This window comes from Salminus brasiliensis, chromosome 11 (assembly GCF_030463535.1).
Source record: "Salminus brasiliensis chromosome 11, fSalBra1.hap2, whole genome shotgun sequence".
In the NCBI taxonomy this organism is placed as follows: Eukaryota; Metazoa; Chordata; class Actinopteri; order Characiformes; family Bryconidae; genus Salminus; species Salminus brasiliensis.
This window is the reverse complement of record NC_132888.1, coordinates 33,282,883-33,304,512: the sequence shown is the minus strand read 5'-3', so window position 1 is coordinate 33,304,512 and position 21,630 is coordinate 33,282,883. Positions and strand designations below refer to the sequence as shown.

Sequence of the window (21,630 nt, the reverse complement as noted above, 5' to 3'; positions counted from 1 at the left end):
ACAAAGTGTCATGAAAATGTCATTTACACAGGAAGCCTGTAAACAACTGTAATTTATTTATTTTGTTTCATTTGTTTGGTTCTTAGAAATCCACTTGTTTCTATTCCAATTTTGCCTATTTTAAAAACAGACAAAATCTAGGTTGTGAATTTGATTCTTTTTATGAAATTCACTTTTTAACCAAATTCAATATCTGTAGCATTACAGGTGTTTTCTATACAGCTCTGCTGTTTTGTTGGTGCATATTTTCTGTTTTGACCATGTGTACATTGCGGCAACATTGCCTATATATAGTCTATATACAGTTAGATGGGACATGAAGCTATAAACTCCATATAACCTACGCTTGACCCAGTCTCAATAGACTCAGCAGTTGTGCTCTTCTATGACTGTATTCCTCTAAGACTATTCCTCGAATATGCGAGAATTTGATATACAGTTAGATCCATAAGTATTTGAACAGTGGCACATTTTCTGCCTCTGTACATCACCACAATATATTTGGAGTGTAGCAAGCAAGAGGTCACCCACCTGAGCATGCTTTTCACTTACTGAAGATAGATCTAAAGGTAGAAGGACCCAAGGTGACTGCAGTAAAGGCCTGACAAAGCATCTGCAGGGAGGAGAAAACTTGGTAGTTGGTAATGTCCATGGGTTTCAGACTTCATGCAGCCATTAAATGTAAATGTTTTGCTTTTCAGTATTAAAAATATATTTTTTTTATTTATAATTGTTAGTTTGTCCAATTACTGTAAGCCTGTGAGCCTGTAATGTAGAGCTGATCTTAATCTGCTTTTTGGTAAATGCAGAGTTGTAAGTCCAGAATTGCAAATTCCCCTCACCATCTGTCAAAAATATCTGGATTTGGCTTGTAAGATTTGCTATACCTGCTAGACTTGGGGCAACCAAACATGACATAAACAGAATCAGCTTAGGCTAAAATTAAAATTGAAAGCAAAGATCACTGCAGTGAAATTAACCACTCAGACAAAAACCTGAAGTTGCAGTAATTGGTAATGCCCACAGTGAGTGGGTGTAGTCATAGTTTTATGAAGTAGACTTGCTTATGAAATTGCAACTAATGTGCAGAAATGCTAGTGGTATCAGATATAGAAAAATGAGAAATGACAAACTCAGCTATTATGCTAATTATACTATATTAAATCTGATCATTGTGTCTATACTAGAAGAATTGCACATACTACATTAGATATGATTACCCAGAATTTGCAATAACCTAATGAAGAGCCCAGTTTGTACATCACATATAATATAATGGGTGTTGTATGGAATATTTGTATTTTCTCAAATTTAGCACTGATAGGAGAGGATAGTTCTATACTCTTAAAATATATTTTTTTATTTTTTTCAATTTTTTTATTTTTTAATTTATTTAATATATAAATTAAAGGTTCTTCACACTCACAAACCATAAAGAGTTCTTTAAAGAATTTACCATTTACCAAGTCATTCCCTCCAGCACTAAATTTTTGTCACCTTTGTTTCACCTTCATTAACAGTTATGGGGAAACTGGTCTCTGTGTCAGTGTCTTTTTTGTCTTTTTTGCAAGACTGGTAATATGCTGTTGAAATGTGGTATATTGCAATATATTGTATATAGACAGTATGGGAAGTGCAGGATTCTGGAACATTGTCAATTCAGAGTACAAAACAATGTACTGAACAAAATATGTGATTAGATTTAGAACCATAGTCAAAACAAATGATGAATGAAATCTTTCTAGGAATCAGTTGCTGACAGTGCACACACACCAACAGCATATATCCAGTGATGTCAGAGATGTAAAGGCAGCTGCCTGCATCCTCCCTGAGAGGTAAAATAAACAAAAAGAACACCATGACCCTGTTTCTAGAATAAGGGAGGGCGATGGAGGGTGAGTTACCTGTTCTCTTTGGGAACATAGTGGCCTATTTTTCATTTTCAACTGTGTGTTTCCAATGTCACAGCTATCACATGCACTCAACACACACACCTGAGAGAGGAAAGAAGGCAAGAGAGCAAAGGAAAAAAAAGCGACTAAAAGTCGCATTAAAATGGCAAGATGTTTTCATAGTACATCATATCACCCATACATTGGGTAAGGGATGTCTTTTCAAATCAGGAACATTTTTTTTTTACAAAATGTTCTCATTTTTAAAGGGTTAGGTTTAGGGGTAGGTCTAGAAAATGATTATTAAATATAGCATTATGAGCAGTATTATGTTTGGATAAGTTGAATGCTTAAGAAGTATAAATTATTTTTGACACTGTCATGGGTTGATAGTAATATGGGCTGAGGACTCTATGTAGGGTATGTGTTTAATTAATGTGTAATTCTTGTGTAAGTACTGTACAGTGGCAGTTACTTACTTGTGCTTGTAAACAGTACATACAGATTAACAAACATGCAATAGTGTGCATGACCCGATGACTGTATGATTGTATGGATGGATGATTGTATGAATACATATGAATAAAGAAACATACATGCAGTACTAAGTATGTGTGCAGGTTTGAGTAACAGCCACTAATAGGGTCACAATGGACACACCTTTCACATCTGCTGCACTCATACTTGGCACATACAGATTCCCAAACATTCACAGAGTAAAAGGTGTGAGAGGGGTCGACTGAGACATCATTAGTGCTAGTTGTTCAAACATCCTGATTTAGAATGTTGAGGAGGTTTTATTTTTCTGAACATAATACATGAATCATGCACATGATATACAAACAATACAGAGGACAGTAGGTTGGCTCTGATGGGACCCCATGTCCTGACATTGTATAATACAAACCAGTCGCTACGTTGTCCTCGTTCTGTCAGTAAGACTGGGTGGGGCACTGCAGCCTGTCTGTCTGTCTGTCTGTCTCTCTCGCTCTCTCTCTCTCTCGGATTAGCAAAAGCATGTCGTCATGTCTACCTTAATCTGTGTGTGTCACTGAGTTTCACCACCGGGCTGATGTGGATCACTGCCATCCATGTTCATTTACATAATACACACACACACACACACAAACAAGCAAACAAACAAACACACCCTACTTGCCATCCTGAAGATGATGTAATCACTAGCCTCGGCCAGCTTTGTTGGAGATTAAAATTCTGATGCATTCCATGCCGCCACAGTAACCATGACAAGAACAGAAGGGCTTTCATGTGCGTGCACACACACACCACTCTGCCAGTGGCAGAAGAGAGAAGTCAGTCAGGGTGCCCTTGACCGGGAGTGAGGTGATTATGAAGAGTAGGGGAGGAAAAGCATGAAAGGGAGTGAGTTAAGAAAACAATAATCTTTTGTCTGATTATCAGAACTGAATTCATTCATGAAGTTAAAGTTTTACAGTTTTACTAGTTTTACATCCCCCCCTTCTCTTTCATTTGTGTGTGTGTGTGTATTATGGACATCCTCCTCCTCCTTATGGACATCATCCTCCTAATCAAAAATGAAATAAATACTTTATTATTAAAATGACTGTGTAATGTGAACGAAGTGAATGATTTATTTGCATAATGTTGATTGGTGGATAGTAGCATTGACTTAAGAGACACATGAGCATGTTGGAAAGACCATCACATCCCTTCACTACAGCTTTTAGATGGAGCAGTTTTGTTACACAGACATGTGTGTGTGCACACCATAACCACTTTGTTTGCCTTATTTCTCAGGAGTAACATCTTAATGAATTGATTGATTAAGTAATCCAGTCTCAAGTGGAGAGCTAATTTAAACTACAGCTGAAAATCTTCAGAGGGGTCTATTAGCTGTCTTTTTATACACCCACCTATACACACAAACACAGAATAAGTCACAGCTTAGTTGTGACAGCCTTGGGGGACAGAGAACAGAAAAGATAAAATGCATGAAGCTTCAAACACTCTGTGGCACTTTAATGAACCCAGTTGCTGCTGAGTACAGTGAAGATAGTACAGCTGCTAGCATATTATATTCTATCCTGCCAATGCAGAGTATCTTAGCCACAATGCTAATGCACAGTGGCTATTCTGTTTTGAGAATAGCATATATATATATATATATATATATATATATATATATATATATATATATATATATATATATAAATACACATATTATATATATATATATATATATATATATGTGTGTGTGTATGTGTGTGTTTGTGTGTGTGTGTGTATTTTTATGCCCACGGGTTAGCTACTCATCACTAAAAAAGCTGTTCTTTGCATTGTATCATGATTATATGAACATACCAATGATGACTGGACCAATAAAATGTTCCAAAATTACCTTTTTTCTGTGACCCACACAGAATATTTTCTGTGCATATAAATGTATACAAATATTTTACATCAAATTTACAAGAGAACCAGTGGACATTTTACTGGAAGCATTAAAGTGTTTAACTCTCAGTGATTATTACATGAAGTAGCAGAAATATCATCAGTAGGGAGACTCATTGTAGAGTCTTATTGCAGTGGGTAAGAATAATATCACATGGTGCTCTTTAACACAGTGCAGCAGTGTACCTCTCTTAAAAATGTTGAGTGCAAGGGACTTGAGCTAGCAGCCTATTAAGCTTATTACATTATATGTAATAAACTAACATAACCAATCTGTCTTTTACAGCATCCAAGAGTCGCCCATGCAGTGAGGAGTATCGCCGTATGCCTCCTCCAAAACCCAAGCGTAACCCCAACACTCAGCTCAGCACCTCCTTCGATGAGTCCTACATCCGAAACCACAGCACTAAGTTCAAGTCTGCCTCTTTGCCTCGGCGGCAGAAGAAGAAGTCAGCGTCCCAAAATCAAAGCCCTGCCCTGGACACTGATGAGGAGACGGAACCTGTATACATAGAGATGGTGGGAAACATTTTGCGTGACTTTAGCCACATAACTGGGGGCCATGCAGATGAGGAGGACGATCAAGGTGAGAGTGTGTATGAGGAGATGAAATACCCCATGTATGAAGAAGTAGCCCCGCCTACCGACCATGCCCAGTCGCGCTGGGAGCCATGTCCCGCAGCTGCAGTTCCAGATGTAGAACTTACACGGCCGTCAACTCCTCGGGGCTCACTTTGTGACATTCCTGCCCCTTTTCCTAACTTGCTGACTCACAGACCCCCCCTATTGGTATTCCCCCCAGCACCAGCTCAGTGCTCCCCAAATTCAGATGAATCTCCTCTCACTCCACTTGATGTCACCAAACTTCCCATGATAGAAAACGTTGGCTACGGCAAGCCTGGCTCCTCTCCCACAACAGGTGACCCTGGGCAACCCTTGCCCGCGCAGCAACCTTCAGGGCAACACCACCATCACCATCATCACCACCACAAGAAGTCAGCAGATAGCAAGGAAGCTTCATCCACCCAGACGATCACAGTGTCCGGTCGTTCTTCAGCCCCACCCCTTCCTTCTGCTTTGTACAAGAGTGGTGGCTCCTCTGCGGCTCACGGTTACCCCAGAAGCCACTCTGCCTGCCCATCACCCGTCAGCATGGGACGTGCTCTGACCCCTCTCAGCCTGAAACGGCCACCGCCGTATGATGCTCTGCTGACTGGCACCATTCCTCGCAGTGCCTCCGGAGTGCCTCACGGATCTCGTGAGAGTGGACGCCTCTCAAACTCCTCCAGCATCCACGGTGGATCCATGCAGAATGTTTCCACTGCATCAGGAGGGTCAGGGGGGTCCAGTTCAGGATCAGGAGGCCGTGGATGTCGTACACCTACCAGTCCGCTAGATGAGCTCAGCAATTTGTTTACCTCTGGGAAGAACATGCTAAGAAAAGGTTCTGGAGGACGCAAGAGTAAGGAGCTCTGTGAAAGTAAGTTATCAATGATTTTATTAATCTATTAAAAATGTGAATATTGATGCAAATTTTAAGACGGCAAAATCTGGCAACTAATTTACATGGTCTAAAAATCTATAAGTTTTCTACCTTACCTTTGCTTTTTATATATCAAACGTAACTGTGTTTGTTTTCCAAAAATGCATTTGTCCCATAATGTAATGATACAGACTGGAGTCAGATGCTTGCAGTAAAAAATAAGAGCGGCTTTTATATGAAGGGTAAAACCAAATAACATAATCAGAGACCAGGCTTAGGTCAGAGCCGACAATAAACTGAGCCAGAACACGAGTCAAAAACCGGGAAAAACACAACTTAAACAAAATGAGAAAAGAATGTTCAGTATGTCGCTGGTGAACTGTGGCGATAGTTCCAAAAGCATAGTCCAAACACACAGGTCTATAAAGGCTGGAGTAAAATGACACAAGTGAAACCAGTTAGAAAACTAGGGATGGCAAACGTGAGAATGTTCTGTGATTGGTAGAGTCTGGGTCCATGTGATCCTCAGATGCATTCTGGGAGTTGTAGTGTTGAGGAGGTGCTTGTCTATTGACTGAGTGAGGAACTTTTGTACTTTGGAGTCCATATCAGGCGTGGCACATGACTTTTCTGCAAAAAATGCTAGATTGGGGGTGTTCTAGCTTAGGAAACTTTTTGACTCTTAAGATACTGCCAGCACCTCGGTTTGTCAACTATGGCCCTAGAGAACCTTTCTGTCGCTTTAAGCATCCTACACATTGTCTGGGTACAAAGATGTAGGCAGTTGCCTCACAGCTTTAGTTCTTTTTTATATATATATATATATATATATATATATATATATATATATATATATATATATATATATATATATTTAACCAGGCAAAAAAGCTCCATATTGTATTGAGAGAGTCTTCTTCAAACTGCTTTGAGCGTTTTATAGAACCAAGGAAAAGTTTTCTAATCAGAATAAACATGTATTTGAGTTAACATTGTTATGATGTTATTTATTGTAGAACATACTATAAAACTTACTAAAGAACCATGGATGAATCCATTTTTTAAAGAGTACAAATATGTTTTATAGTTATTGTATGACTTTTGAAAGTCAGCAAATTTATGTCTGGTCTGAATGCAATCATGTCCAAACAGTAATACAAAGGACACTCTCTATTAATATGCAGATTTTTGAGAGAACTGAAATGGAATTGAATTGTTTTGTTTTAGAGCACTCTTCTTTGCAGTTGCTCTTTCTGTGGAGCAGAGCACTATTTAATATTTGGTTTCCACAGTTCTCACACTTTGCTCAACACACTGACGGAGAGAAACCGAGAGAAGACTGGAACCAGTATTTGATTTGTTAAAACGTATTTTGACATTGTTTTACACAATGTATTATTCTTAATGTAATTCATTATTATATATAAAATGCTTGTGGCTTGAGTTTGTGTTGATGGTTGTGTAGTTTTGGCTGTTGTTATGGGTTAGTGCACACCCACACATACACACACACACACACACAAGAGAAAAGTGTATTCCATTGTTATTCTCTGCAGATCCGAAGTGACACTTCAACTTTGCCGAGCAAGCAGACCCAGTCATTTTTGTTTACGTACACACGCACGGACACACACATACACAAATGCACGTCAGTCTGTCAGTACTGCTTACACCAACAGTAACGCTGCGAATGTGACTGTACACACGTACATACATCAGTCAGTCACTAACAATTAAACAATCCCCTCCCTCAAACACACAACACTCACACACGCACGTATGCACACACACACACACACACACACACAAAAACAGGTACTGTCAGTATGTCTTCCACGGTTTTGTGTTTTGGGCTTGTGGCTGACAGAGCATGGAGGATGGTAGATTAACGGCTGCTGTGTGTGTGTGTGTGTGTGGCTTTGCTGCAAGCCTAAGTGTGTTCATGGATATGTGTATGTGGTGTGTTAGGTTGGTTGGTGACAGTGCAGCATATGAATCATTTCTGGCCATAACAAGTCCATTATACTGCCAGCTCGAACTGGTTTGTTGTTCATTTAAATTTTTGGTGTTTTTTTGACTCCCGATTCATAACATTTTTTAAACTTGTTTACTTTTTATTTAATATGTTAAATAATATGATTATTATAGTGTTGGAGTGGAGCCTCTAATAGTTCTTGGTAGTTTATTGATTTATTTTTGCTCAGTGACTTTGAAACTGATATTTGAAACTAGATATGTCCCTAGATATGTGTATAGATATGTAGTCCATCCAGTGGGTCAGGGCCAGTTCTTGATTTTTTTTTTTTTTATTGATTGGTTATTGCCTATTTTAAGCCCAATCCAGTTCCTGTTCTTTGTTTTTACCACTGTATTCACAGTGCCTTTTGATGGACACTATTCCCAGCCCACAGCAGTGAGAACAGTGAAACATTTGAACTTGGCGTAATATCTGAAGCTATAAAACAAAACAAATTAGTCCACAATGTCACCATTTATATAAAAATCAAATCAATTTTACACAAATCCAGAGACAAAATATAAGAAATGTAACCCCACACTAGTTAAAACTATAAACTGTTTTAGTATATATCATTTTTGAATTATTTAGAATTTGCAGTACATCTTATTTAAATAAAACACAAAGATTGGATCAGAATTGGATGATATTTGCCATTAAGATTAAGGCAAAATAAGTGGATCAGCACATCTCCATTTGAAACCATTTTTATAAACAATGGGTAAAATAAATTGGTAAAATAAATAACCATTTAAAATACAAACAAATGTAGATTTAGGTTAAGTATTAAATGTTTGACAGTTGATTTTAGTAAAAGAGGGAAACTGAAATGTCTTTAAATCCACCACTCTGATCTAATTTGAGCACTGCTTTGCTTGTACCAGTAGGTGAAGATGTAACTACGGAAATGAGTGCCAACAGATCAATATTACACACCTCTCACATCTCACTTTTTTTTCACTTTTTCAGTCATGCAGTATGTTTTTATACTTCCACTGAGCAAATGCACATGATTCACCCCACAAAGAGCTGAGTAGCTACAGCAAGCATCAATGTGCAATAGTATTGTCAGACAATTCAATAGTAGAACAAAACAACAAATGCCTAACTTAACTACTGAAAACCATACTTTGTGTCATTTAGTGAACTAAATAGTGCATCATTATCTCTGTAAAGCATTATGGGTTAAATTTCAGAATTTCTGGATTTAGCTTTTGCATTAAAAGCTGCAGCTTTGCTGTGCAGGCTGGTTTGCTGGCTCCCTATGCTGGCCATTAGGTCAGTCCGGTAATCCCACAACAGATTCTTATTAGTGTCTTCTGCTGAAGTCCTGCCAATCCCTAAACTGCAGCGGGGCCAACTCTATGTTCAGGTCAAAATGGCATGCACTGCAGGGATGAGGAGGTGAAGTTTTGTGTGTGTACCCTTAACTTGGTTTGTTGCACAACCAGACAATCACTGTAATCAAACGATTCCTGCAACTGTCAATGAGACTTCTGCACCTCTCAGCAGGTATTATGATCCAATCCTCATGCAAACTGCTCCAGTTGTATCAGGTGTGAAGGGTGCCTTTTCCAGATGGCATGTTTCAGCTCATAACAAAAATGCTGAATAGGATTTAGGTCAGGGCTCATAGAAGGCCACTTCAGAATAGTGCAATATTTTCCTCTTAGCCATTCTTGTGTGTTTTTAGCTGTGTTTTGGGTCAACGACAACGGATGATGCAATCTGACACTGATGTTCCTTGAGCTTGAAGTTCACCATTAATGTTTTTGGAATTTTTTTGGGCTCTTTTGTTATCATTCCTATTATCCGACTCTTTAAATTTGTCATCAATTTTCCTTGTGCAGCCACGTCAAGAGAGGTTGGCTACAGTCCCATGGATCTTAAATGTCTGAATATGTGCAACTTTAGTAACAGGAACATCAAGCTGCTTGGAGATGGTCTTATAACCTTTACATTTAACATGCTTGTCTATAATTTTCTTTCTAATCTCCAGAGACAACTCTATCCATCACTTCCTCTGGTCCATGTTGAGTGTGGTACACACCATGTCACCATACAGCACAGTGACTACCTGTAGCCCTATATATAGGCACACTGACTGATTACAAGATTGTAGACACCTGTGATGCTAATTAGTGGACACACTTTGTTATGCGTTTTTTGTCCAGGCCTGTTTAATGAGTTTACATTTTAAAATAATTCTGTTCGGTTCAATGTCGGATTTTCATTTGTTCATTTTCATCTAATTTTTATTTATTATTACTTTTGTCAGATTTGTCAGTTATTTTGCAGCCTGCCTTTACAAACATTAGTGAAAGAATGGGTTGTAGTGGCAGACCAGTAGCTATAGCTGGAAAAAGGGGGACCAACTCCATATTAATGTCTTTTGGATTTTGAATGGAATGCCATAAAAGCTCATGTAGTTGTAATGTGTAGTTGTCTTAAAACATGTTGCAGTGTAATAGCGACTCCTTTAGTAAAGACTCTAAACATCACTAGCCCATCAGGATGCATCATGACTATTTATTATCCTCCTTGAGTATATTCATTCCTAACACACCCTCAAACATTCATACACACATGCACACACAGAGTGCTGTTTAAAACTTTCATGTTTGGTCCCAGCTGACCGCTTGTGTGTCCATTAGAGATGATAAATTAGCTGTAGTGTTAGTGGTAGCACCTGGATTTAATGGCATTGGAGGTTAATTAAATGGAATGTAATGCAGCAGGCCAGCTCAGGCTAATGGAACCTCAGCAGACATGCCTGGAGACATTACTCTGAATGACCCTGTTGTGTTTACATATGTGTGATTGTGAGTGTATTGTGTGAGTATAGCATTGATAGATGGTCTTAGTGGACAATAGCATTATCATACGTAATGGAAATAAAATAAAAAACCCTGCAGTTTCAAACTTACTACATGCTGTAAAATATTAAAAATTGTATGTATACTACAAAGAGTATGTACTCTTTCTAGTAGAAATATGGTGCTAATATGGTTTGACACTCCTGACCTCATGGGATGTGGTGTACCTTGGACTAATAAATATTAAAAAGAACAGGGAATTTGTAACAGTGTTGGTATGATTTCATCACTGTAAGCAATCATTGTGAGCATGGGAGTGTGATTTTTGGGTCAAGCAAAATACAATGCAGTATTCCACCATAACAAAACCACTACACAAATCCATGTCATAAACACCGGCAGACACACACAAACTCTTGCCATCTGAAATAATTGAAAAGCTTTCATCTCTTAGTAAAGCAATTTCCTTAATGTCTTTTGAGTGAATGAAGGACATGATGAATGTGATGACTAATAGGTCCCCTGTGAGAGAGAGAAAGAGAGAGGGAGAGAGGGGTGAAAGGACAGGAGGATAGGAGAGCACAAACTCAGCACTGAAAGTGAACCCACTGACTATAATCTAGTTGCAGTCTAGGTAGAACATGGTTATTTAACCGATTATTTGAGCTTTGAGTATCACATATGGTGGCCATGTGACTTAAAACCAGCCAATGATAACCCTGTATATTATTCAGCAGTTCCTAAATGTCCGCAGTCCTATATAACACTATATATTCTGTGGAATCCTGCATCTACATTGTATAATGTTCTTTATTTAATTAGTCAGCTTTCAAAATCTTATTAAATACATTGATTTTAAAGTTGGAGAAACTCTACTTGTTGATTTTACGTAGCCACTAATTGATACATAGCATATGTAGTGTCCAGTTCTAGTTAGATCTGTTGGCTGGCTCTACAGTGGCACCATGTGGTTGGTAGATTCTTGGTCCTTGAGCCCGGCATTAAGACATGGAGAGAGAGCGAGAGAGAGAGTCTAATTGTGTGTGACTCGTTGTGCCTTTGAGCTGTCTGGCATTTTCACTGGCAGACATCTTATCCTTTTCAGTTTAGATTTCTCACTCATCCTCTCTCTCTCTCTCTCTCTCTCTCTCTCTCTCTCCCTCTCTCCCTCTTTCTCTCTCAAATTAACTTTAGTGACTGCTTCTAATACATCAGTGTCTAAGAAACTTACCACAGTGTGTTCATATTATAGAGTAAATATCATTAATTAAATTGAAACAGAAAAGCTGCATTTGTGAAACAGCCAATCATTTCTTTAACATGTCTTTTGTGTGTTTGTGTGTGTATGTGTGTTCGTAGTTGAGGGGAAAGCCAGGAGTCACAGTACTGACAGTAAGGACCGGGCTCTTCGCAGCGCTTCTCCAAAATTGCAGGAGTGGGACACACCCTCAGGACAATCTGCAACGCCCACCCGCCTGGGCCGCTCCTCCATCAGTCCAACTACCATGCTGGGGGGCGGATCATCAGGTAAGGAATACATGCCGTGGTTAGTAAATGGGCTCCACGGCACACAGTTATATGTATATAGATTGCTATATGCTTATTACCTAATTGGTAGTGCTTATTACTTTGGTTATCACATTAATATATACAGTTTTTTATTTATTTATTGCAGTTGTTCGTACAAATATCACACATTGCTGCTTGCTTTTAACACCTCACCTTCAAGAACGAATTTTTTACTATATCCCACAGACAGATGCCACTTTAGATGCAGATAATTTGTGTTTTTCATTTCACCGGTACTAATGTTATGGCTGATTGGTGTAAGTCTTAAAATTAAACTATTAATTATAAAGCACTTAGAAAGCTACATTCTGACTTTATGGCTAGGGTTAACATTTGCATTTTTGTTGCAAAATAACTGAAAAGGTTAATAACAAGACTTTTTTTCTATGTATGCCAAAACAATGTAGAACAATTCCTGAGAAAACCCAAGACAAACATGTCTCTCTTACTTACTCTCCCCCCAGAACCAAAAGCTGCCTGTAAGCTTGGTCGTTCTGCCTCGACATCAGGAGTCCCTTCACCAGTAGGAACCCCACAGAGGCACGCCCCTGAGTCCAATCAGAGTGGGAGCCCATGCCAGGTACCACCCCCTTACTCCTCTGAATGAGCGAGAGAGCGCATGCATGTGGAACTCTGTCCCGTCTCCTTGTCTCAGTCTTTCTGCTGTATGTGTGGGTTTCCTTTTTGACCTTATGAACTCTTGGCTGTGTTTCCACTCCATCCTTGTTGCTGCTGTTTCTGTGGCTCTGCTGATGTTGTGTGTTTGCTGTGGGTCAAGACTCACAGCAGACACACATTGTTTTGTTGTTGCCTGTGTTCCCGTTCGGTCCAGATGAGGGCGGCCTTGCTTCGTGTTAAGAAGTCTTTTACATTCTGGCCATTTGACAAAAAGCAGACAACCCTACTCTGGACCCAGCAGCTTTTTACTGTTTTCCCTATTCTGTCTCTTCTTTCTGACAAATGTCTGATTTAGTATATAATTTTGCACTTATATGCAAACATCAAACAAACCTAAAAGCCAACTCATGATTTGCCATAAAGCTCAAGACCAGTAATTAAACTAGACTTCTATAAAACATCTAGGAAATTACATTATTTTTTTGTTGTGATTTTTTTTGTCCAGGGATCTGTTGATTGTACTGATGCTAGAAGTATAGATTCCAGTTTATCAGGTCTGTTTACAATTAGTCTTAAAAGGATTTTGCAAATAAATCATACTCTACAATAGCTAAATGGTAAATAGCCAGGCTAAACTGCTGTAGGTTAAATTGATAAATAATAACACACATGTAGTAAAAGAGAGTCTAATTGTGTGTGATTCATAAATAAGTAAACACATATGGTAGGTGTACCTCATAATAATGACCACTCATAATTTGACCAAGGCAACTCAACTTTCAAATAAACCGTGGTCACACAGTGTATGCAATCTATATGGTTATTAATTAAATCTAGATTATTATGTTATTATATTTAATCTGACGTTTTAAGTGCATCACACGTCAGAGCACTGCCGTTTTTTAGACAGGCAGGTTTATGATTTTGTAGGGTTTTCATTTTATATTTTGTAAAACCTTACATTCTTACAACTGTATGGTGGTATTGAAAGTCTTGTTGTCACATTTCTATATACTGTTTGATGTGTGCATATACAAACATGGTTTTGTCAGGAAGGTCACAGGAAAGTGTGATAGATCAGATGCAACTCTATGTTTGACTGAATGCTTTCTTAATTGAATGCTTTGTTTGTTTGTTTGTTTGTTTGTTTGTTTATTAGTCCAAAAGCAATGTCACTTTTTAACATAGTCAATGACATGCACACACACAAACACAGTCTTTTGCATTTGGAATACAATGTAAAGTTCTGTGAAATTTCAGTAAAACTTCAATCTTTTCAGACTTGTAATCACAATTAAATATAGATTAAACAAATGAAAATACACATGCTGTAGACATTTCCAAAGAAATGCTGTTGCTCACAGCCAATGAGCCTTTACTTAATGGGCCCATATCCTACATTTTTCTTGTAATTTATTTTCCTCTGTTGTCCTTTATGGCATCTGTGTGGGCTTACATACCTGAACAGATAATTTATTTCGTATACTGTGTAGTAGAGTGGTGCTTAAAAGTTTTACAAAGCCTTTAAAATGTTCCATCTTTCTGTAAAAATGTGACCCTGAAAGTCCTACAAGTAGATAACAAGAACCTAATCAAACAAATTAGACAAAAGTATTAGATTTTTCATTCATTTATTTATTGTGGAAAATGATCACATATTACATATTATCTGTGAGTGGCAAATGTATGTTATCCTTTAGGATTAGCTTATATTTAGATAATTTAAGGTGAAATTAGATTAGAATTGTAAATTATCTTCACAACACGTTTGTGGATGTGTATCATGAAACAAACAACGGAGATTTCTGAGGCCCTCAGAAGAAGAGTTGTTGGCGCTCATCAGGCAGGAAAAGGTTACAAATTCATGTCTAAAGCAAGAACTCCACTAACCCACAGTGAGACTGTGAGATTGTGTACAAATGGAGGAAATTCAAGGCCATTATTACACTCCCCAGAAGTGGTCAACTAACAAAGATCACGCCAAGAGCAAGGTGTGTATTAGTATGTGAGGTCACAAAGGTAACTTAGGGCCTTTCTCACATTGGCTGGTAATGTTCATGAGTCCAACAGAAATGTTGAGGAAGGAAACCCACTAACATAACAGGTGAAGCTGTTTTGTACACAGGAGTGGGCTAGAATTCCTTCTTCAGAACATCTCAACAGTTACTGGAAACATGTAGTTGCAGATATTGCTGCACAGGGGGGTCATCCCAGATACTGAAAGCAAAGGTTCACATACTTTTGCTGGTCACAGATATGTAATACTGATTTGGTTCTCCTTATCCCCTTTAGGACCATCTGAGGACCTTTATGCAGAAATATAGAAACTTCTAATAGGTTCACAAACTTTCAAGCACCACTGAAACACTGCTTGTAACCGCTGCTCTAGGCAGAATAGGCAAACATATGCAAATGCACTGGTATTTGTGATTATAAAAACAGTTTATTCAAAATGTCTTTTTTAGATTACTCTCCATGTATTGAAGAGTGAATGGTATGTTTTGAAACTTTAATAATGTTTAGATAGTATTATATTTCTATTAGTTCACATACTTTTTTTTAAATATTTGAGTTTTATATGATATGGGCCCTTTGATGCAGCAGACTCTCAATCCTACGTGTATATGTGATTGTTCAATAATGTTCTATGACACTAACCAATTAAAATCAGATCAATCTAACCTAGCTATTAGTAAACAACTAACACAAGATTAATAAATAAATACAATAAAAACCATGTCAAAGTTCCATACTGTCCTCCTGTCTCTGCTGTCCTTTGTGTGTCTGTCTGCTGCTTTTTACATCAAAAGCACAATTTGTGTGTGTTTGTGTGTGTGTGTGTGTGTGTGTGTGTGCACGTGTGTGTGCGCACTAATGCTTGTGTGTCTGCATTATATATGTGCCTGATTATTGTGTTAAGAATGAATAGATTTGTTTTCGCTTTGAAGTGTGCATGAGTATGTTACAAGGCATCCTTGTGACTGTGTGTGTGTGTGTGTGTGTGTCCTATTGTAATTATTAAACAACTTCACCAACAGCATTATTTTATAATGGCCTACTACATTACAGTACAATGCATGAGTCTCTGCCCATTACTAGCTAGTGCTGTATATGTTTAACAGGCCAGAGAGTATTTGATAGCTATTTGAATATACGTAGTAATGTCCAGATATAGTGCTTTGGTGAAATACATTGATCATAATGATTAAAAAGTCATTGTGTAATTCTACATATGTACTCTGTCCTATACTCTGTTTGTTAAGCTAGCTTTGTGATTTAGTGAGATTCTGAAATGCAATATTTGAATGTCAGAATACACAGAAAACCTTCATTTGGTTGCTATCTGTTTTAACAATGAATGGCCTACACCTGCCATTAAAATGCTTTCCAGTCCTGGAGACCCTGATTCAACTGACCTATCCATGCTCTTCCCACAATGTATTTTTTCATAGCATCTTTTGTTGGAAAGCATTTACGGAATTTTGGGAAAAATATTGTTCAATCTCAATTCAGATTTGAGCACTTCGCTATTTTGTGAAAGAATTAATATTCATTTAAATTTATCATGGCTTACCAGGTAAATCTATTTTAAGCCACTAGCTACTGTACCATAACGGTAGTTACTCTGAGGAATTGGTGACCATATTGCACTTGTTATATAAAGTTGTGATCAGAAGTTTGCATACACTCATCATGGACATAATTTTTTTAAACTGTATATCTTCAGAGGCAGATTAGTTGTACAGCATACATCTTTACAATAACTGCACAGGTTTTCATTTTTTGAAGGTGTACATTCACTAACTTGTATGTATATATACTTGTATGTATATATTATAATATATAATTTATATTAGAAGAAATATACAAACACCCGCTTATTTAATTCACCCAATTTACCGACTTACCCAATTATTAATTCAGTGCTGAAAGTGAATTCACTGCTGTTCCAAAATGTCTCCTAACTTGCCCAAGCTAATGTTTCCTAACTTCCTGTTAGTGGTCATGACTAACTATGCCTGGTAGCTGCTCTGTGCCTACATAAAAATGGCTTGTTTGACAGCACTCATTGGATTAACACACAGTACAATGGAAAAGTGTGAATATAACAGATCAGATCATATTTGTAGATTTACAGTCAGGAATGTCCCTTGGAGCAATTTTATAGATTCCAAGATCATAATTTTAAAAGACATAATTGAATTTCCAATATTTCCATGGCATTCATGTCCAAGTGTATGTTGATGTCCAGTCACAACTGTATACCAACATTATGGCATGCACATTATGTTACCTGTAGCTTTGTCAAAGAGGTCAAGATACCTGAAGCTCCTGATTACAAGACCATATAAACATCACCTAATCTCTCCAAACAGTGTGACATTTCACTCACATACAAAGTAATTATTTAAAATTGATGACTGTGGTCAGTTATTAATCCTTTTAGTCAGTATTGTGAGTAAATGTACAGAAAACATGCACAGGGTTGTAAGAACTGGGACTGGAAATGACCAATGTGCTCTTATGGCAGCAGGTTCATGGTAAACACAGCATTTCTTACCCCAATCCCAATCCTACCTGCTCCCCCCCAGATGCCCCCCTTTCCATGGGCATGTGGGGACCACACTATGATGGAGATGATTGAGAAGAAACGACATCTGTGCAAGGAGATCAAAGCCCGGCAGAAACCTCCAGACAAGGCCCTCTGCAAGCAGGACAGCATGCCCATCCTGCCCAGCTGGAAGAAGACCAATGGGGGCAAGAAATACGGGCCTCCACCCTATTCCGCCCAGACCACTGTCTTCTGGGACACAGCTATCTAATAGAAGGTGCATGTGCCCCAGTCTGATAAAGATATAGGAACACCCAGGGTTCCCACCCTGTATGTTTCCATGTTGGTGTGGCAAAACAATGGCTGACAGCCAAAAGGAATGAAGAGAAAAGAAAGGGAACTTCTGTAGCAAATTAGATTGAAAATCTGAGAGATCTGATCTCCTTGGTTTCTTATCACTGTTTATATTTAATATTTTTATATTGGAAATTGTCTTAATATAAAATATGCTTATAGTAATTAGAGATTTTATATAGAAGAACTCTCTTAAAGGAGTCAACATCTCTGAGTGGAAATTCAAGAAGTTTAGCCATGAGATAATATTTGTTCTTTCAAATTTTCTTTCTTAATCTTTCTTAAGTTTTCTTCTCATTTAGTTTTTATTTTTCATGTTGCATTGACACTCATCTGTGTTGGGTAGGGAAATATATATAGACATATATACATTATGACAAAACTATGTGAGACAATTTAATTTAATTAAGTATGCCACAGTTTTTAAATGTGTTAAAAGAATGTCAAAAGCTGATTTTTATTTCATATGGTGATTTAAGAAAAGCACTATTTTAAAAAACGGAATCTATTTTGGCATCTTGAACTTGGATGTTGAACCAGATTGTTATGATAGTAGATCGTCGTTAAGGTCTTGTTGTGTGAATTTGAGGTGCTGATCTCTCTTCAAAAACAAGGAGGTTGCCATCAACCACTTAGAGCCTGATTTCTCTGGTGCTGTTCAACTTTTTCTTGAGTGTCCCCACTATAAGGACTACATTAACACAGTCAAGTACTTACAAGTGCCATGACCTTTAGAGCCAAAATGCTAAATAGAGGGTATTAAAGCCAGTGAGTGATGCTAGCTGCTTTAATTCTGCACTAGGTCATCCAATATCGCTGAGCAGGTCAGTGTACCATGTGCCATTAAATTGCACTAAACATTTGTAGAACATGGATCGCTGAAATGTAATCAGACTCCCCTAGAGGTGGACTAGCACAGCTTGTGTTTGGACATAATTTAAGCAGTTTTACATTTGGCCGGTATAAAAGTCGATCAAAGTAAGTGGCTAGTTTATGTTTGATCAAACATCCAAATTCAGTAGCCAAATGAAAGCAGGAAGATTTAGGCACATTTTGGATAGTGTTACTGTAGCCGTGGTGGGCACTCAACAACTACCAACTCAACAGGTTTACATGGTGTAGTACACAGAAGGCACTTAAGTTTACCAAGAAATTACATTTAGTGCAATGATTTTCACAGTGCATGCATTACAATGTGGAAACGTTTTAGATCAGCAACCATCAGGCATACTATGACCTCTATCGAGTTTACCACATCTGAACCAAGTTTTCTACAATCACTACGGAAGAGCCATATTTCCTTGTCCAGCCAAACCTGGACTATGGATGTGAACCGGAATCGTGACCTTAACCACTTGCCTAATGGATAACATAGCAGGATTCAGACTTGGCAAAAGGCAGAGAGAGAGAGAGAGAGAGAGATCATATGCCTGAGTTAAGCGCATGCCTTGATGGAGTCGATTTTGAATTTAGCAGATTCAAATTGAATTTGATTCTGGATCAAAGCGGTCCTGGACTGATTTGATATGGAATCAGATGGCGTTCAGTAATGTGGATGTCAGTTGTCCTTTGTGATGTACAGAGTACTGATTGTTTTCTGTCACTGATAGGTGCAAATAGTGAATCAGCAGTGATCCGGTGGTTGTGTCATTTAGCCATTGTTTACTGGCTATCATAGTAGTTTAACAAATATTGATTGGCTGGCTTCATCGTCAGCCATTAGAGGGACCAATCCACATCTTTCACGTCTGCCCATTAATAAGGGCAGCACCTTCACAAGCTTCTAACTACGAATGGCGTCATGCTGTGGTGTTCACTAATTACCAATGAGGCACTGTGCTCTCTAGTTCTTTGCACTGTTGAGGGCAGAACTTTGTGATGTCATGATAAACGTGTGATTGGTGATTGCTCAGGTGTGACTAGCCACACCCCCAAAGATGGGGCCCCTTCCCTGTTACGCCAACGACACCCCACTCAACCCTCTTCTCCGTCCTTTTAACATATGTACACACACTCACACACTCATATATATATACACACACACACACACAGAAACGCTCATAGCTGACATCCATGCAAAAAGTGTTGCCTTGGAGACCTGGGTTCACTGTGATTAAAAGTGGTGGCGACTTATGGGGAGGGGCTAAAAGGTCAAAGTTGAATTGTGCTATAACTAGTTTGTGGTGTGATGCAGAGAAACAAACTCAACAACACCCGATGGTATGTCAAATAAACAGCAAATGAGCAAGCAGTATCCTATGAAAAAGACAACTTGAGATGAACTAGGCAGAGTGTGACTTGACGAGGTGCTGGGTCTGTAGTAGCAACTAGTGGGCAGTATGGTTCTTGTGGTTCAGTAATTAGGCATTAGGCAATTAGGCAGTTTTTCCAAACACAGTATTATGTTAATATTAAGGTCAGCAGTTAGTCTAGAAAACGTGAAATTGGCATGGAAGAAAAGAAAATCTGAACCTACAGGTGCCTGGTACCTGGTATCAAGTTCTAAACACATGCTGCCTACTTCTGGCACAACACTCATGCTTGCACAGACTCCCAATGCTTTCAGTGTTTTTAGGGGAAGGTGGTATGTTGAGAGAGAGAAACTCTGCACTGTGTCATGTTGTAGATTATTGTAACAAGATGGTAAAAACTGTTACAGATGATACTTGACCAAAAGAGGTCGTAATACTTACATGTACATGTAGTTTGGACCATGGAAATACGGACTGGACACAAAATAATGATGCTGTCTGGCAATATTAGTGTGGCCATGGATAAATTCTCATTGACCAATACGCGCCTCACCCGCAGAAGTGTTCTTTTGTAGCGACTGCTGCAAAGCTTTACAGAGTTTCATCTGTAATTTCCTTGCTCAATGTTACCAAGCAGCCTGATTTTACAGTTCTATCTCAAGGCAACATACTGTCATGCTCACAAAAGTAGCTATGAAAGAACACTTTTCCAGGGTGAGCGTGGCAGGTCAATTCAGACTGGCCATCAGAAACATCAAAACACAATTCATTTCTCTAACCATATGGATTAGCCACCAACATTAATAACATAAAAATGTGAAAATGTGAAAATAACTACTTGTTACACTGTTTCTCACTAGAAAAAGTAAAAAAAAAAAAAAAAGAAAAAAGAAAGAAAAACATTTTTTACACAGCAAGCACATGATTCGTGTCTGAGTAACAAAACGTGTAGTTTCAAGAACATTGTACACTGTTTCAAACACACAAGAAAACACACCCATGGTTTTGAGGAGAAAAAAAATAAGAGAACAGAAATACCCTGATTATGGAACACATAGGTTGGGCTATAGAAATCATCTAGCTCTCTTACTCTCACTCCCGACCCATACATAATGGTATGCGTTCTCTGGCATGTGTGCGTGCGTATGTGTGTGCGTGTGTAAATACTATCCTATTCTGTGGAAGCATTTGTTGCACTGCGGGGGCTATGACATACGCACGGTGATGTCACAGTTTGTGTCTTTTCTTGCACTGAGTGTGTTGCAGTCTTTATTTTTTGTCAAAAGAAGAGTAAAAAATGACAAGAGTATGGTTATTGTACCATTGTTTCTCTTTTCAATTAAATTATAAATGAAATAAACTAATATGTTTTTTTGCACTTTGTTGTCCATGCCCTCTTTACATATCGCATACCAGTGTCAATTCAAAGCCACTGTGGGAGAATGACATGTGATTGAGTGAATGAATAAATAAATAATAAGCGAGTGAGGGACTAATTGTCTAATTGTTCTGTTAATATTTTTCTATAATTCTATGGTGTTAATACTTGTATAATACTTCTATAATAATTCTATAACAAGCAGTTACCAGCAGTTGTATGCTAGTAAATATATCAGAATAGATCGACATCTAGATGTAGCCAAT

The 21,630-nt window shown here is 38.2% G+C and overlaps 1 protein-coding gene across 2 annotated transcripts in view; it reads left to right on the top strand.

Moving 5' to 3' along the window:
* Window positions 1-21,346, top strand: part of nyap2a (neuronal tyrosine-phosphorylated phosphoinositide-3-kinase adaptor 2a) — a 41,110-nt gene extending 19,764 nt beyond the window's left edge. For both annotated transcript variants that reach the window (XM_072690678.1, XM_072690677.1), the window contains 4 exons: window positions 4,612-5,805; window positions 12,001-12,168; window positions 12,675-12,790; window positions 17,421-21,346. In XM_072690678.1, the coding sequence (XP_072546779.1) occupies window positions 4,612-5,805; window positions 12,001-12,168; window positions 12,675-12,790; window positions 17,421-17,651 (1,709 nt within the window). In that variant the 3' untranslated portion in view covers window positions 17,652-21,346. The remainder of the gene's footprint in view (window positions 1-4,611; window positions 5,806-12,000; window positions 12,169-12,674; window positions 12,791-17,420) is intronic.
* The last annotated feature ends 284 nt before the right edge of the window (window positions 21,347-21,630 follow it).